This window comes from Hydra vulgaris, chromosome 15, assembly GCF_038396675.1.
Source record: "Hydra vulgaris chromosome 15, alternate assembly HydraT2T_AEP".
Lineage (NCBI taxonomy): Eukaryota > Metazoa > Cnidaria > Hydrozoa > Anthoathecata > Hydridae > Hydra > Hydra vulgaris.
The window spans coordinates 20292501-20312391 of record NC_088934.1 but is presented as its reverse complement, the minus strand read 5'-3'; the positions used below and the strand labels follow the sequence as shown (position 1 = coordinate 20312391).

At 28.7% G+C, this 19891-nt stretch overlaps 1 protein-coding gene across 1 annotated transcript in view; it reads left to right on the top strand.

Moving 5' to 3' along the window:
* The window catches only part of LOC136092303 (uncharacterized), a 67233-nt gene that overhangs the window by 14460 nt on the left and 32882 nt on the right, over positions 1-19891 (top strand). The window contains exons 4-8 of the mRNA XM_065820223.1: positions 2039-2049; positions 2120-2188; positions 15085-15113; positions 16040-16064; positions 18520-18539. Coding sequence (XP_065676295.1) covers positions 2039-2049; positions 2120-2188; positions 15085-15113; positions 16040-16064; positions 18520-18539 — 154 coding nt within the window. The remainder of the gene's footprint in view (positions 1-2038; positions 2050-2119; positions 2189-15084; positions 15114-16039; positions 16065-18519; positions 18540-19891) is intronic.

Here is a 19891-nt window from a genome sequence, read left to right as displayed (position 1 = left end):
GGATTCTTTTCATAATTTTCATAACGATCATTGGGCTGATCTTTTCTCTCTCAGCTGATAAATGCGCCTCCTAAGTAACCTACTGGATTCAAGCAGGAATGAAAGCTTTTATTCGTTTTTGTATGTTTTCAAGTCAGGCCTCATTTTAATCATGGTTTCACCTTGTGTAGCTGCTATACTTTGTCTTAATCATTTTTTACATCATTTTCAAAAGAACAACTCTCTTGAGAACAAACAGCTATTTACTATTGCAAGAAATCAATGTAAAAAGGTGCTGTCTGATGCTAAGCTCCATTATTCTTAGTTTGCCAAATCTCGTATCTTATTTCAAAAGTTAGGCTCTAGAGACTTTTGGAAAACCTTCAACAATGTCATTAACAAGGGAAGGTCTAACATTCCATCTCTTATTTATGGGACTGATCTTATTACCTCTCCAAGTATAAGGCAGAACTGTTTGTGAGAAACTTTTCTTCAAATTCGACTCTTGAACATTATGGCCATTCTCTTTCTTCCATTACAATTAAACAGGTTAACCTATTGTTAGACATTCAAATTGCTCCAGCTTCTTTTGCTAATGTCATATCTCAATTAAACTCTTTTACAGCTTGTGGTCCAGACAACATCTCTGTCATAGTCTTACAAAATTGTTCTCCAAACTTTCTTTAACTACTTCTTTATCTCTAACTATTTAAAAAGTGCATGAATAAGTCTTGTTTTCCTGCCTACTGGAAAATGGCATCTGTTGTTCCAATTTTCAAAAACTCCAGTGGACATTCTGACCCCAATTGTCTATCTAATCGGTATCTGGGAAAGTTTTTGAGATTATCAAATCTCAAAGTTTTGTTTCTTATCTTCTAGACAACTTTCTAAAGTAGCTCTTTTTGCTGATGACTCAACTTTATACTCCTGTCTTGACAAAGAAACCCTTGATTCCATTATCTACCTCTACAAATCTTTTATTCCTCCCTGTATGGTATACTGTTATTATATTTTGGCTGGTTCTTTTAATGATGCTTTTTCTCTTCTAGACAAGGTTTAAAAGCGTATTGTAAACTTAGTTGGACCTGCTCGATCTGCTAAGCTTGAGCCTCTTTCCCATCATCATAAAGTTGCATCATGGTTGCTGCTTAAAGGAGTTCTTATCTCTACTAAAACTCATTATTGCTTGACCCATTATTCAGCTATGTCTTATTTGTTTACTGTATCTGTCCCTGCGCATTCTTGAAACTTTTATTTGTCTTTTATGACGTACATTTTCATTTTTTTCTGACTCATACAACCTATAACATTTAAAGTCTTCTGTCAACCATTTCCTTGCTCTATAACTCTATTCTATTTTTCCTAGTAACCTCCAACTTAATATTGGTTGGTTGCAGCTTTGTTGAGCGTGAATCAGAGTTTATATATATATATATATATATATATATATATATATATATATATATATATATATATATATATATATATATATATATATATATATATATATATATATATATATAAATATATATATATACACATAATATATATAATATGTATATATATATATATATATATATATATATATATATATATATATATATATATATATATATATATATATATACATACATACATACAGAAGCAAGTTGAGCACAGTACTACCGGGGACTTAGTGGGGATCAAACTCAAAACTTTTCACTTATGCAGCTAGCACTCTACTACTATACCGACTAGTGTTTTATTTTTGTAACTCATCTTAATGTTTTAACTTAACAGGTTTTTCGCATTGAAAGAAACTAACAATGTTGTTTGGTTTTTTTCCTGGTTTCTTTTTACTGTTTTTAATATACTTCTTAGGTTCATTTCTAACAGCTACAATATAGATATTTTTTAAAAGTATTATTGATATATTTCATGTAATGCTTATTTTCTCAAGAATTATTTTGTTATCATTGTGTAAAGAGTTACTTGCTTTGTGTTTTCTAAATTAATTTGTAATTTTAATTAGAGTTTATTTATATCAGTAATAAATAACTTATTTTCTTTTTCTTTTTAGGATGAGACCAGGTTGGTTCAACATCATTATATTTATAACAAAGTGTCACATTCAATTTTAAAATAATTTAATTTGTCTTAGTGAGCTGACACTAACTAATCAGAAGAAAACAAAAAAGAGAGTTAGCTTTTCTTCAATGAAAAGTGTTAGGTAAGAATATTTACTACATTAACAATTTTTATATATTTTTTATATAAAAATAATTACAAAGGATTTCAAAATTAGTTTTGATAACCTTAATTTAAATATATGCTTACTTTTTTTTTTTTAAATCTAATATTATTTAAATTTATCAGTCAATGACTTCAACTTTTATTTGAACTCAGTTTCAAAGCCAGTAGCATTAATATTCTCATTAATATGTGCATATGAGTTTGTATATTTTTCAACCGTCTGATATTATACTTAAATTTATATTGTAAAGGTGTAGAAATTAAATTTATATTCACAGTTATTAAATTAAAAACAGTTTTTGCATTAGAAGTCAATTTTCTATGTAGATTAAATTTTTTTTTTGTACAGCCAGCTCAAAAAAAGCTTGTAATCCAGTTACAGGCTTGGTTGGGAATCGGGTGTGATTCCACTCTATTCCTGACCAAGCATAAAGTAGTTAGTTGTGACAGCTTGAATTAAGTTGAATTAGGTTAAATTAAGCATCACCAGGGATTATCTTTTTCGAGATATTTCCGGAATTCCAGATATTTTTTTCAACTTTTAGTTTTTCCTGATATCCAAACTGTTTTCCATATATACAAGTTTAGGTTTATATTTTTGTAATATAACATGTTACAACTAAAAATCCAGACAAATTATGTAGCTTCAATTTATGTCTAACAATTTTTATAATTTTATAATTCTACCTTTTATTTTGCAAATTTATTCCTCTACAATATACCAGTCTTTTTTTTCAGAATCTAATTCAACATGTCTAAAAGATTGAATAATCAAGAGGCATTCCGTAAACGAGTGTACACTTTTCTGGATTTGCATCCAGAAGAGAAGAAAATGTTTGTTGTTAATCATTTTTGTATGGAAATCTACCATGTACAATATAATGCAACAAAAGGAGATCAATATAGGACCAACAAGAAAAGTTGAAAATCATGCAAAAAAAAGCCTAAGAAACCGATAAAGCGAAAAAAAAAGACGAGCACTCGGTATCATAAAAAAACTTAAGTGTCAAAAATAACATTGGCTCAGAAAGCTGCTGTGCATCCAAAGTGCCATAAATTAGTTGCACTTTTCCAGAAAAAAATTGTGATAATTGATGATGAATTGTATTTTCCTTGGTGCTACACAGAGCTTTCGGGCAATTTAGAATATTGTACTTCTGATCCCAACACAACTCCTAATGAGGTCAAGCTCAAAAGAAAAAGCAAATATGAGCCAAAATTATTAGTTTGAAAAGCCTTGTCAGAGAGAGAGGTCTCAATACATTGCATCACTCCTATGGGTCAAGCAGTGATAAGGATGTGTACTTTTCCAAATGCATGGTTAAAATAAAGAAGTTCATCAACAAGGTTCATAAAAACAACAAAGTTGTGTTCTGGCCTGATCTAGCATACACACACTATTTAGACAAAGTACAAGATTACCTTAAAGGCAAAAATATTGAATATGTGCCAAGAGACATAAACCCTGCTAATGTACCCGAATTATGTCCGATCGAGGATTTTTGGACTGAAATTAAAATATTCAGACAATTAGCAAGCAAAAAATCTCTCCCAACTAAGAAATCAAGTAGAGTATTGTATGAAAAAAATCTATCTAAGTTATATAGGCTTGGGGCGAGTACCTTTACAAGGTTTGGCTGTGTTGGGCAAAATGTGCTGATAAACAAATAATTTTTTTTATTTTGTAAAATGCAAATCTTTTGTTAATTTGCTTTTTAAGTTTTAAAAATTGATAACTCCGTTCAAGAGATATTCATTTTCAAAGATTTTCTGGATTTTTGGTTGTAACATGTTATTTGTTTTTTAAGCTTTTTCACTCATCACTTATATAAAAATTAGGAAAAGTTTGAAAAAAAATCTGCAACATTTCAACCTAAAGAAAAATTCGGAGGAAAATAAGGGAAAATATATTCCGGGTTTTTTCCGGATATTAAACCCAAACAATTTTCCTGATTGTTCAAATATGACCTGGATGATCTATGCATTACAAATTGTGATATCTGAAAAAATATATTAATCTTCAAAGTTTTAGTTAATGCAAAACCCTGTACTTTTTTTTCATGGGACAAATTAATTTAAATTTATTAGCTATAAAGTTATAAAAAACAAAACAAAACAATAAACTCATAACTACATATATAATCCCAACTTTTATGTAAAGCAGAAATGCATCTACAAAAAATAGAATGGATACTAAATATTATTAAAACATTCATAAACTCTTACATACAGTGCTGGCCAAAAAGATCCGACCGCGCATTGTTTATCTATGTATACACTATACATTGTAGTGTAGGCGCTTTCCTCGGAATTTCACTATCACGCTTTGCATGTATGATTGGCTAGTTATCAGCCAATCAAAATAGTTGTACCATTGTTATATATACCATCGCATGCGTGGCTGTGAATTACTATTTACATTTGACTATGGCAACAACATCACCTGGAAAACATGCTAAAATACAACTTTTGATGGAAGACGAGAAGTCTGAACGTGCAATTGCCGCACGTTTACAAATGCCAAAGACAACGGTTCATGATGTCATTCAGCACATCAAGTCAACAGCCACCAGCACTGCAGGAAGATCCAGAGGCAGACCGAGATGTACCACATCAAAAACTGACGCTATGATCCGCCGTGCAGCCACAAAGGACCCACTGGCATCATCTTCACAAATTCTCAATGAACTGCCTCTTGATGTGAGTGTGAGCTCTCGCATCGTTCAGCGACGTCTTGTGGACGATTTCAGTCTTCGATCCTATCGCGCTGCATTAAAGCCATGGCTATTTCAGAAAAATTTTCGTGACCGCCTCAAATTTTGTAAAGCACATAAAAATTGGACTGTGGCAATGTGGCGATGTGTCATGTTCTCAAACGAATTGCAGGTGAAACAATTTGCTACGCATAAAGTGAATGTTTGGCAGCCACCAAACACACGCTACATGCCCGTTATGTTGCTCCAGTGGTAAAACATTGCCCTGCAATTATGATTTGGGGAGCAATTACTGCCAGAGGTCGAGTGGGAATCCATCTCATGCCGCCAGGTGAAACTATCAAAGCTGTTAATTATTTGCAAATAATAAAGGAAAATGTTCCTATTTGGCTCAGAACCGGCAACTGTGACATCTTTATGCATGACGGCGCGCCATGTCATCAGGCAAAGATTGTCAAGACATGGTTTTAAGTGAATTCCATCAATGTTCTTGCTCCGTGGCTTGGCTCATCACCGGATTTAAACCCGATCGAAAATTGCTGGGTAAAATTGAAAGCAGAAGTAGCAAAAGCAAACTCGACGTCAGCGACAACTTTGAAGGAGGCTATACTGGAGGCATGGTCCCAAAAACTAAGGCCTGATTACTGTGACTCTCTTGTTGCCTCTATGCCTTAAAGAATAGAAGCTGTCCTCAAAGCCGGAGGATGACATTCGAGGTACTAGAAACTCTTTTCTGATATGAACTACTTGTTGGTTTCTTCGAAAGTGTGTCATTGACTTATGTGAATGTTGTTTATTGCGTTTGATTCAATCATATTATCATTAAATTGAAGTGGTATTACGCTTTTATCTAAAAACCTTTGTGGTCAGATCTTTTTGGTTAGCACTGTATACGTACTTTTATAAACAGTTTAGCATTTTTAAACTGTTACTAATGGTCTGGAAAAATGCCCATTAAATTTAAAATCAACTAATAAAAATTTTTCATTGGTTGATTTTAAAATAAAAGAATTTTTTTCCGGACCATTAGTAATAGTTTAGCTATGTTACACTGTTTGGGGTATGTACGCAAGTAAAGTTTATTTAGATTTAAGAAAAACAGCATTACTTATGATAAGTAACATGATACAGGTCATTCTATAAATCATGCATGTAAAGGAATTGCTGAGCTGAAATAGACAAATATGTTGTTATGTTAATTTACTTTTTTTGTCTTGTATGTCCATGGGTGAGTATTTTATTTTAGACAGCTTGGTCACAACCTTTTGCAAGTTTTATTATATTAAGTGTTGCGAAAAAACTAAGTTTGAAAAAAAAAAAAGCAAAACCAACAAAATAAGAAATTAAAATAAATTCAAAAAAGAAAGAAAAAAAATTACTTATTTTTTTTCTTTTCACGTAAAGTTAAGCAATTTACTCAGTAATTGCTTGGCTTAATGTGAATAAAGACTTAAGCAAAATTGCTGAAATTTTTATTCATGTAAAGCTGACCGATAACTGAGTCATAGCTATTATTTTTTATTATTCACCCGGCCTAATATTACAAGTATATAATGTCCCTTGATGAATACGTCTAAGTGATGCATGCGTATACTTTTATGTATAACTTTTTATATTATATAATTAAATTTATTTGTTCATAAATATATGGACGTTTAGCTTATTTGGATAAGGCGTTTACTTCATACATGTAATGTCGGTGGTTCGAATCCCACTACACTTATTTTTTTAAATTGTTTTTTTTCTTTAAATACTAAAAAATATTTGTTTAGGGATCGTCCATAAATTACATACCCTCTGATGAGGGAGAGGAGGTCTGCAATAGGCTTATATGAGTTAGGGTACTCAAAAAAATTTATAGTAAAATGATGTGCATAGGAGAGGGGGGGGGGTCAAAATAAAATGACTCTAGTTAAACTATTTATAATAGTAAGTCTTAAATAGTTATGCTTAATTTTAAATATTATAAAATAGCGAACTTTAGAAATTATTAGTTCTAAATATAATTTATTTTGTTATAGTTAAGTTTTTTTTGTTAAGAATTCTTTTTTTTTTTAAGTCAAGTTTTTTATGTAATTGTCCCCTGTAAGTCAAGTTAAGCTTTTTTTGCACATTTTTGAAATGTTCTCAAAACATCTAAAAAGCAAGTTGTTGCAACTAAATATTATATGCCCAGTCAGGAATGAAGTGCGATCATGCTTGCTTCCTGACCAAGCTGTGGTTATATCGGAGAAGCCTCCATACATTTGTCAACAAAGATAAATCTGAGCACCTATTTCATGTTTTCATTTAAATTCATCGTTAATTGCAATTAAAACTATTGTAATTTAACTATTATTTAAAAATTTTCGATATTGTCCCTACTAAAAAATAAAAAAGTGTTTCATGTTAAATGAGAAAATCTTTTTTTAAAGATTTTCCCATTATTCAAAATTATATTTCAGGTTGCTCAAGACCTTCAAGAATATTAAGCAGGTCCATAATATTTTCAAAAATAAAATTGATCAAATATATGTCAACAAAGTCACAAATTAGATATTTAATTTTCGTATGGAATTTTATTGTTTGGTAAACCTCCAAATTTCTAAAATGTTCTGTGTTTATATCTTATTATACAACACTGGATAATTTTGAAGTTGTTTTCATCATTCCAGCATGCAGACACAGATAAATAATAAATACAGTAAACAGATACAGAATAGTATTATTTATCTGCTAACTGTGTATATTATTTACCTGTATCTGATAACTGTATATATTATTATAATATATACAGTTAGCAGTTACAGATGAGGTACTACAACATCAGTCTGTTACTGAAAGCTATGTTTTTAAATAAAATTATTGACCAATAACCATAATAGTAAATAATCAAAATGTATGTTAAAGATATTTGTAAATAAAGCCAGGGTAATGAACAATAAAATATTTGTGATAATTTTAGGTTCATACAAACTAACAGAGTTCCCACTCCTTGAAAACCTTAAATATCCTAAACAAAGTTAAAATTTGACTGCTCTCCTTAATTTCTCCTTTTTTTTTTAATCATCTAGGAAATTTTATTAATGTGAATAGATTATACTTATCAATAAAGAAGAAAATATATAGTTTTTTGATAGTTTCCAAACCTATATTTCTATTATATATACAGTAATGGACAAAACATTTGCAACCAACATCGAACAATGCTAAAAAGTGTTCCTAATTTTATATGTCTTAAAAACAAAACAAACTATACTACCACAGCAAACAGTAAAGGAGTCTGGAGTCATAGCATGCCATGACTTAACAAATCAGCTCACACAGGCAGAATTTCGTTGACAAGTGCCATTTTGCAGCAGACAAAATAAGTGCAACTTTTTTGGTTTTTTTTATTTTCTTAAGTCTGGTCCGTGTCAACGTCGCAGAAGTTTTTTAATAATTAAAGAAAGTATCCAGAAGTTTCCGGAAGTTTCCAGAAGCATGCAGAAGCTTCCAGAAGTTTCCAGAAGAAGCATCTGGAAGCATCCAGTAGCATCCAGAAATATCCAGAAACATTCAGAAGCATCCAGATGCATCCAGAAGCTTCCAGAAGCATCAAAAAGAAGCATCTAGAATCTTCCAGAACAGGTTCACACAGGTTCATTTTACTATATAAGAGACATGTAAATCGACATGTAATTCAGTCAGTATATGGAAGTCAATCAGTCAGTATTATCAAGACAGTTTATTGTAGTGAGTTTTATCAAAGTGTTTTATCGAAGAACATCAATACAAGAAGTGAAATACAAAAAGTGTTTTATTACATCAAAACAGTCCACATCCAACCAAAACGTTATGTTCCACAGAGCATTATTGTATCATCACAAGGTAAATGTAAAACGGTAAGCCTTGAGAAGCGTGATTATTTATTTTTATTATTTTTATGACTTCAAGTGCAAAAATGGCTCCTGATAGTCTTGGATTGGAACTAAGAAAGAAAATTATTGGCGATTACGTAAGTGGAATGTCACAAAAAAGTATTTGTGATAAATATCGCGTGAAAAATGACCGTATCAAGACTATGTTCCAAATATCGTTCTACAGGGAAGTTGGGAGCAGATAACAAAGGTGGAAGATTGTGTTCCACCACTTCTAGAGAGGATTCTATGATCGTCAGATCCGTCAAGAAGGATCCCTGGATATCATCAGTCGAGATACAAAAGCAATTAAAGCTGCCTGTATCGGACCCAACAATCAGACGACGTGCTGTTGAAGCCGTATTGTTTTCTCGACGCCCTGCAAAGAAACCGCTGATTTCACTTAAAAACCAGAAGAAAAGACTCCTGTTTGCTTCATCTCATATTGACTGGAATGTGCAGAAATGGCGAACTGTCCTGTTCAGTGATGAATCGAAGTTCAACATCATTGGGAGCGATGGCATTTGTCGTGTACGTCTGGAAAACGCCTCGATTTACGTTACTGCCATAAGACCGTGAAGCATGGTGGAGGCAATGTAATGGTCTGAGTGTGTTTTTCTGCTAACGGTCTAGGTTCCAATACATCGAAACGATGGAATAATGGACCGTTTCATGTATAAAAATAACCTGAAAGATGTTATGTTACCTCATGCTGAATGGAATATGCAAATAAAATGGGTTTTTCAGCAAGACAACGATCCGAAACACACTGCAAAAGTAGTCAAGCAGTGGTTTCAAGACAACCACCTATCAGTGATGGATTGGCTGCCTCAATCTCCGGATCTCAACCTTATTGAGAACCTGTGGAAGATCGTCAACTGCAGAATTAATCGTGAAGGTGTTCGTAATAAGGATCAACTGTTTAAACCAATCCAAAAGGCCTGGGCAGCGATTCCACAAAGTTTCATTGATCACCTGATCGAATCTAGAGGGAAATCAACTTTTTTTAATACTTTTGATTAATTTATTAATTTTCGTGTACAAATAATGAACTTTGTGATGAATAAAGCTTGAAGAACTTTGTCTCTAAACAGTTACATAGTTATTTCTATATATTGAAAAAATGAAGCACTTTTATATAAAGAAACTAAATTAGCATTATTTGGTTGCACTTGTTTTGTCCGATACTGTATATTTGTATTTGTATATATGTAAAGTAATACATTATTTTAAAATATTTTTTCAGTTTATATTAAACATTTATTAAAAAAAGTTAGATTCTGTTTTTAATGTAATTGTTTTCTCCTTAATTCTCCTTACTTTTTCTTTCAAAAAATTGTCGTTCGCGACCAAATCTCCTTAAATATTAGGAAAATATCTCCTTAAATCTCCTTAAAATCCTTATTTTAACCTCAGTTTTAATAGTGGGAACCCTGACTAAGCAGGGATGGAGTATCTAGGGCATGCAAGCAGAGATGGAGTAGCTAAAGCAAATATTCTAAATATTGCTCAATTTTGTGCCAATTAGTGAAAAAAATAGTTAGACAATTCATAATAAATTATTTGGTCAATAACAAATTGCATTCCAAATGTCAACATGGGCTCTTTTCAAAAAAAAGGTGTGTCAAATTTTTTGGAAACTTCTTGACTCATTAAATCAAATAAGGTTTTGTCTATTAGGCTGCTGTAAAGTATGATAAACTGTAATCTTCTAAATAAGCCTTTTATTGCGGCAAATCGCAAACAACTTATAATACTTGACAATTTGGTTTTAAACTAATTTAGAATTGCAAACAAGTTATAGTACTTGACAATTTGATATTGATGTAATGATTTATAAGAATATCAAATGTTGTTAACAAACTTTACAACGATGGGAAAGAAGCTTAAGTTTAGCAGATAGAGGGGGTCCAACTACATTTGCGATGCATTTTTGGACCTTGTTTAGAAGAGAAAGGGCATCAATAGAAGAACTAACCCATATAGGATATGAGGATGACTTTGATAAAGCAGTTAAAAATAAATGATTTGATGATCTCAAAAACTTTCCCATATACACCATCTGAAGCAAGCTTATGAAGAATACCAGCATCCCAAACTTTGTCAAAAGCTTTAGATATGTCAAAAGCAATACCCCTAGCCTCTCCATATAATGCACGATAAAATCTTTCAGTTACAGCAATTAACAAGTCAGTGGTAGAGCGAGAGGATTGAAAACCATATTAATTGTCTGACAGTAAGTTATTTGACTCAAGATGTGATGTGAGAAGTTTGTTGATCAAAGACCTTGCTAATAACAGAAAGAAGACTGATCATACAATAATTGGAGGGATTGAAAATTGGAACAACAGATGCCATTTTCCAGCAGGTAGGAATACAAGACTTAGTCAAGCACATATTAAATAGTTTTTAGAGAATTGAAGCAAGTTCTGAAGAACAATTTTGTAAGACTGACAGGAATGTTTGAGATATGGCTTTAGCAACAGAAGCTGGATTTATATGTCTAACAATGGGTGAACCTGTTTAATTGGAACGGAAGAAAGAGAATGGCCATAAGATTCAAAAGTTGAATTTGAAGAAAAGTTCCTCGCACACAGTTCTGCCTTATCCTTGGGAGAGGTAATACGATCAGTCTCATAAATGAGAGATGGAATATTAGTCCTACCCTTGTTAATGACGCTGTTGAAGATTTTAACAAAAGTCTTTAGAGCCTAACTTTTGAGATAAGGTTTAAGATTAAGTGAACTGAGAATAATGAAGCTTAACATCAGACAGCACCTTTTTACATTGATTTCTTGCAATAGTAAATAGCCCAAGGACTGTCGCAAAGAAAATTACAAAAAGAATCCCATGTATGTATGTATGTATGTATGTATGTATGTATGTATGTATGTATGTATGTATGTATGTATGCATGTATGTATACACCACTGATCACAAGTTGGGGTTCACTTGCTTTATTTTTTAACTAAGTTTTCTTTATTGCATAAAAGTGAAACTCCTTCCATTCTAGTGTAACATTAGTGTAAAGAATTTATTATGACATTTTTATTATAAAGAGATTTACACACCTATTTGTGAACATAGAATATATGTTTATCATGATTACAATAATGAATACTTTGTATATATATATATATATATATATATATATATATATATATATATATATATATATATATATATATACATATAATGAATACTTTATATATATATATATATATATATATATATATATATATATATATATATATATATATATATATATATATATATATATATATATATATATGTATATATATAAAATAGGGTATATTTTGCTGTTATATTCGGGTATGTTTTGCTGTAATAATTGGAGATATTTTGCTGTAATATTAAATTAATTTAAGGTTTATGGAACAACTGTTACGCACATTCAAATAATTTAAATAATTTTGTCCAAGAATTGAAATTTGAAGAAACTTATATACTTTATGTTTTGATTGAAAAAAAAAGGGTGAAAAAACAGAGCTAAATGTAAAAAAACTAGCTGTTATTGTATTACAGCTACTGTATATGGTATTACACAATGAAGGTTATTTAATAGAGAAAATTGTTTCAAAAATCAATGTTTCTTAAAATGCAGTCATTACAGTGTTGCAAAGAAAGCACGAAACTGGTTGTAATCGGAGTCATCATTTTTTGATACATTTATCTTTGTTCAAAGTAAAAGAAACTGTAGTTTAAATGCTCCTGAATTTGCCATGAACTTAATTCCATGCAGGAATCAACAAGATCTGTTTCAATCGTAAAACGATGTCTTCATTACTACACAAACTAAATAAATTCAAAAGATTGAGATGTGCAAAAATGCATAAATGTTGAACAATACAACGTGGGTCTCAAATTTTGTTCTTCGATGAATCAAATTTTGAAATTTTCAGAAAGCGACGACAGTATGTTCTTCGATTAATTGGAGAACGCATGATAAAACTGTGTGAATTTAACAATCAAGTATGGTGGAGAGTCAGTCATGGTCTGAAAATACTTTGTTGAAAACAAAGTTGGTGACTTTGTGCAAACTGAGGGCATTAGAAATAAAAATACCACAACATTCTCCATAACATGCAATTCTGTATGGAAGAAGAATTGTGGTTCACAGGTTTATTTTTCAACAAGACAACAATTCTAAAAACATTTTTAAATTCTGCCAAAATTATATCACGGTAAAAAAAACAACAAGAAGATCTAAAATATATGGAATGGCTTTCTCAGTTGTTTGATTTAAACCAATCGAATTGTTGTGGGACAAGTTGGAGAGAAAAGTGAGAAAAATGCAACTAATCAAAAACACCTTTGAGTATTCATACATGCTGGATTCAAATATCAAATGAATCATTGCAGAATTCAATTGTAATGATGCACAGAGTATGTGCTGCTGTGATAAAGGACAAAAGGACAATACTTTGAAGAATCAAAAGTTAAAAAAAAAAGACTTTTTATGTCATCTTATTTTGTTAAAGGTTCTATTGTAAACATATATATATATATATATATATATATATATATATATATATATATATATATATATATATATATATATATATATATATATATATATATATATATATATACAGAGGCGTAGAAAGAATTTTTTGGTGTTTGAGATAGGTAACTTCTAGACATGGAGCAAACTCCAAACATTTATATGTTTATACTTATGTCAAATAATGACGGTTTGCAAAAAATTGCGATGATTGGAAGCTGGGAACAAAAAAGCCCCAAAATTTTCGCCCCCCCTGCCCCAACCGGGAGAGCAACAAGTTGATGAAGTATTTTTTGTACTATTCTTAACTAGACTTATATTCATCGATAAATTTTAAGTTTCATAGTATTATCTAATAGCGTTTAGAAATTATTACCATATAAAATTTGCAGCCCCCTCAAGTTGAGGGGGGTTTAAACTTTATATGGTCATAATTTTTGAACGCTAAAATATTTTAAAATGAAATCTAAAATTTATCGATGAATATAAGTCTAGTTAAGAATAGTACAAAAAATACTTCATCAACTTTATGCTCTCACGTTTGGGGCAGGGGGGGCGAAAATTTTGGGGCATTTTTGTACCCAGCCTCCAATCATCGCAATTTTTTGCAAACCGTCATTATTTGACATAAGTATAAGCATATAAATGTTTGGAGTTTGCTCCATGTCTAGAAGTTACCTATCTCGAACACCAAAAAATTCTTTCTACACCTATGTATATATATATATATATATATATATATATATATATATATATATATATATATATATATATATATATATATATATATTTTTTATATATACTTCCCCTTGAAGTATATATAAAATATATATACTTCAAGGGGAAGTTAATTGTTTACTTGGATTTCTCCTGCCAACGGTTTAGTAAGTTTGTTAGAAATTTGTCATGCTTGTTCTAAAAGATATATATTTAATAAGATACTTTTTAAACTTTGTTTGCTTTAAAACACTTTCAAGTATTTAAAAATAATTTTATATTTTAAATACTTTGTTATTGAGTTTTTTGTACATATACAACCCTCGGAATTAGGGTCGGCTGAATGCCGACCCTAATTCTGAGGGTTGTATATATATATAATAATTTTATTATTCATCAGCATTTATGTATATAAGTTGTATTGAGCACAATTAAGTTTTTACATTAAAGCACAAATAAAGTTTATCAGAATTTGCGCATCTTTTAAAATTTATATATAAGCATCTATATTTATTTTTATTGCAATTTTCTGCATTAAGAATTTTTTTTTATATAATAAATTTATTTATAATAATTTCTGTATTGTTTGTATTGATTTCTGTATTCATTCAATTAAGTTCTTTGTTTTGTTTTTTTACATTCACATAAGATAGTAAATTGAAAACACAGCAAATATATTATATTTGCATTTATTTTTATTATAGAATTAAATGTGTTTGATTTATTTTGTTTGATTTCTTTTATTTGCAAAATCTTAAAAGTTTTATTTTGTGGTTAAGAATGTTCTGTGTATTTTGTGGTTAAGAATGTTCAGTATATTTTGTGGTTAAGAATGTTCAGTATATTTTGTGGTTAAGAATGTTCTGCATATTTTGTTGTTAAGAATGTTCTGCATATTTTGTGGTCAAGAATGTTCTTTATATTTTTTGGTTAGGAATGTTCAGCAAATTGTATGATTATAACAAAACATGCCTTGCAATTTTTAAAATGTAGTTATTTTGATAAGAATTGTTAAAAAAAAATTTTTTATTATATTTAGAACATTTGATACAGATCAATATCCAAATGGTAAGTTTCATTTTCTTTAAATATTATATTAAAAAATTATCAATTGAGGTTTAAATCCAAAATACCTTTTAATATTTATACTTCATTATTTAAAAATTCTACTTTTGAACTAAAATACATATCAAGTTCAAAATACTTATTGTAAAAATGATGAATGATTATCAACAATCCCTGCATGCATGTAAAGCATGTTGTTTTACATGCGTATACTTTATTAAGTAAATAATTGTAAATTTTATGGAAACAAGATGATTTACTGAACAGTAATAGTAACTTTAACTGCCAAAAAAAAAACTATATTTTAAGAGAACCTGTATAGCCAAAAAAAATTTTTTTTTTGCAAGTAGTTTACTGCTCCTGACTCTTTTAATCTTTTTGAAGCATGAACTCCATAAACTTACTTACTATTGAAATATAAATTGAAACTTAATGGTTGGCACGGAATGCCAACAGTTAGCCAATGAAAAAATGAATGTCATTTTAACCATAAGAAAAGCTATTTTTTATCAAATAGTTTAATAAAAATTGTGAAACTTAAGTCTTCCATCATAATCAATATTATAAGAAAAACATCTTATTAATGTGATCAAACCAATTAGAAACTATTACAAATGTTTAATAATAAGTGTGCTATTTAGTTGTTACCAGATATTTTTTGAATACTGAGAAAAAGAACCTTTTTTGAATATTGAAAAAAATAACTTTTCTAAAAATGGGTTCAAAAGAAAAGTAAAAGATTTTTTGATTGCATAGTTTTTAACAAAGAATTAAATATGTTGATTAGATTTTTTTTCTATATTCATTGTAGTTTTGTTTATAAAAATACAGGTTATTTACTTAGATTAGTATATTTTCAAAGTATATTTTTATTTTAGAAAACCTAATGACAATAAAGTTTTTTTAATAATGCTTTCTTTTATATCTAGATGCTGATCAATCTCCTATCAATTGGTAAATACTTTACTTTTAGTTTGTGTGTACCAAATAAGTATAAACCATCAGGATCTAAAAAGATATTTCCAAATTATTGATTTTGAGTTGATTAAAGAAAATTAAGTTTGTGCATATCTAAAGGGAGTGTTAATAATTATAAACAACTCAAGTAATTCAGTAATTATTGGTTGCCAAATTTTTTCTAAATTTAATTTAAAGTTCAAGTTTATAATAATAATAATAAAATTTATAATTAAATAAACTTATATTTTTATAAAAAATAAAAATTCAAAGAAGGAAAAAAAAGTTAAATGTTTTGAATTAAATTTAAAAAGTTAACATGTATTTAATTAATAATACTTAACTTAATGCTGTTAGTGCCCACTTATGTGTCAAAAAAAGCAACTTTTGAGAAATAAGAAAAAACATTTTAATTTTTCATAAAAAATGATTTCCAAAAAATTACCAAATATACTTAGTAGTAACTAAAGCAAAGTTCTATTGAAATTTTGAAAAAAAAAAAATTCTTTTTAGGGCTTTTTATTTAACTTATGTTATTTCTAAAATGAACAGACATAAAAACCAAGAAAAAGTTTCCTTTAGTTCTGGATTTGTAGAAATAGAGACAAAAATCAATAATTCAGTTTTAAAAACTCATATTTATGTATAATATAATACTCTATAATAGTATAATATATTTTATAATAGGGTTTACTCTAGCTTGAGTTAGGTCATACAGAGTTTAGCTTATTTAGGTTATACTTGGTAGGTTTACTTTGTAGACCTAAACAACTTTTTATTGCAAGAAAACCTTAGTAACCCTAGTATTGTAGAAAATATATTTTAAGGTATGTATGGCTACAAATTTCGTTACTTTAATTTTTACATATTTATAAAAGACTCAGCCTTTAGGGCGTTAAATATTACGCATCTGTTAAATAAGTAACAGTAAAAACAAATATTAACATACTTGCAATCTTCGCCAGGTTTTCTTTCAGGTATATCCTTCCTAGCGTAGTTTGTATAGAGGTTTCCATTAATGCGAGCTTTCTTTATTATTTCGCATTGGTAAATAGACTTATTTACTATTCCTATTTACCTTTTCTTTTTTCTTTTTTTTTCTGTATATGGGTGTTGTTATCAGACTCCATTGCACAATCAATTAAAATCTTAAGTGAATCAACTTGATTCGCTGTAACTATTCAACTATATTAAACCTAGGGCTACGGCTTTTATTCCATTCATGTGAAAATTCTTTGTACTGAATTAATCTCCGAGCGATAATTCCCAAAACAATTATTGTTTTGCAATCATTATTGGTTATCTAAAGATATTTTTACAACTGATTGTCCAAAGGGATTTGCTTGTGTTGCAATTTTTAATGATTATCAAAAACAAAGTTTGTTTTTGATAATCATTAACAATTGCAAAACAAGCAATTCCCTTTAGCCAATCAATTGTAAAAATGAAAAAATTCTTTTACAGATTTTTTTGATTATAGTTTTTTTAATGTTTTTCTTATAAATCTAATACTGTCTTATCAAGTCCTGTAACAAAAATGTTACTTTTAAAAAGTCGCATTTTGGCAACTTAAGATCATAGGGATCAAACTAAAAAAAATGTGTGTTTTGTGCGAAGTTTGGTGTTTAATACATTTGATCAAATAGAAATCAGTTTATTCTAGAAAATATAAAATTATTCAATTCTTAAAAACAAATTTTTTATTGTTTTATGATTAAAATAAAAAAGATTGTTATAACAATAACAAAAAAAAATCTTTTGGTTTCTTTCAAAAAAATAACAGTCAGCCTAGTTATGGAATTACAAATACATTTCAATCAAATACAAATGTTTAACAAAAATTCTTAATTAAGTACAACATAAATAAAATATGACACTATAGTAAATTATTATCAAGTAAAAATACAAATGTGCATTTGACCTCAACCCTGGTTTTGAGTTAAGTTCGCTTTTAATAATGCTATTATCATATGTAATATTTATTTTTACTATCTTAACATGTTTCTTCAATAAATATTGATGTTTATTTGAATGAGTGCTTTATTTTATGAGATTCATATGCAAGGAATATTTAAATTATATTTATCACAAAACTATGTTTTTTTTAGTTTGACCCCTGAGACCATTAGCCTCCAATTTTGAGCCCGTATTATTGTTTAAAGTTGTTTGAATAAATAAATTGCCTTCCAAATTTTTATTTTCCTTGTAAATCTTTTGGATATTTACAAACTTTTTTCGTTACAGATCAACTCTAATACAATATTTTGGTAAATCTTTTCAGATATATATCAATATACCATATTCAAATGAGAAAATCATTACCTTTAATTGCATTTTGTCTTAAGCTTGCTTGATTTTTAAAAGAAACGCTATCATATCATTATCAATATATTATTTAGTCTTATTTTTAGTTTACTTTTTTAAATGCTAATTTAATGCTTTTTTTTTTTAGTGAGGTGCTTCCTGAGAACCGTGAGTTTTTAAAATTGAATTAGTTTAAATGGTCTTAAAAACTTATATTTATATATATATATATATATATATATATATATATATATATATATATATATATATATATATATATATATATATATATATATATATATATATTTATATGTATGTATATATATATTATATATATATATATATATATATATATATATATATATATATATATATTTATATATGTATGTATATATATATATATATATATATATATATATATATATATATATATATATTTTATATATGTATGTATATATATATATATATATATATATATATATATATATATATATATATATATATATATATATATATATATATATATATATATATATATATATATATATATATATATATATATATATATATATATATATATATATATATATATTAGGGCTGTCCAAAAAAAATTTTTTTTTCAGATTTGATTGCATAGTTGTTTATTTTGTGCCATTTGACATAGTAATTAACTGTGCAAAAAATCTTTCCAATCAGATAATGTTTAGGGGGTGCTCAATGACCATAAAGTTTTACGAAAAATGTGAAAAACATGGAAAAAGTAACAAAGTTCCACAAATTTCTAAAACCCGGTTAATTAGATTTTTCAGATTTGATCAGTTTTAATTATCTCTAAATATTAAATTCTGAATACAAATTACAATCCACATCCACTTTAGACTGGTTTATTAGCAGAGAAATTAATGAAATAAAATACTGCAATACGACTAAAGTTCTGCGGTTTTTGTTATATCAGAATTTTTCCAAAATAAAACACTAGGATTTTTGACTCTTTGTCATTGATTAAAATACGAATTATAAACAAAAAAACATATGAGCAATTAACATTTAATTATCGTAATGTTATAGTTCGTGCAATGTTAATGCTAGCGAGGACTATAACTCTTCAGAGTACACTTTCTGGCATCTGGCACTCACTTTCTGTGATCCTCAACCACCTGAATTAACCTCTGCATTTCAGATTCATTCCTTGTAATCGATTCATTAAACATCGACATTAAAGCCACAGATCGTTCGGCAGCATCATTTACTACTTTCAATGAATATACTAAATTTTTTCCTTCTTGGTATTCTGGGGAATCATTCCAGGTAGCTGGATCGTTGTTGAACAGAAAATCAATATCAACCTTCATTGACCGCAACGCACTTGCTGAAACTGATGTCACCAGTATGTCCAGAGATTTCTTCTCTAGACTTTCAATGTTCTTTAATTTGATCAACCTTTCAGACCAGTTCTCACCGTGAAATTTCATGTTGGAAATCATTTTTCGCTTCTCTTCCGTTTGAAGTTTGTTTGAAAA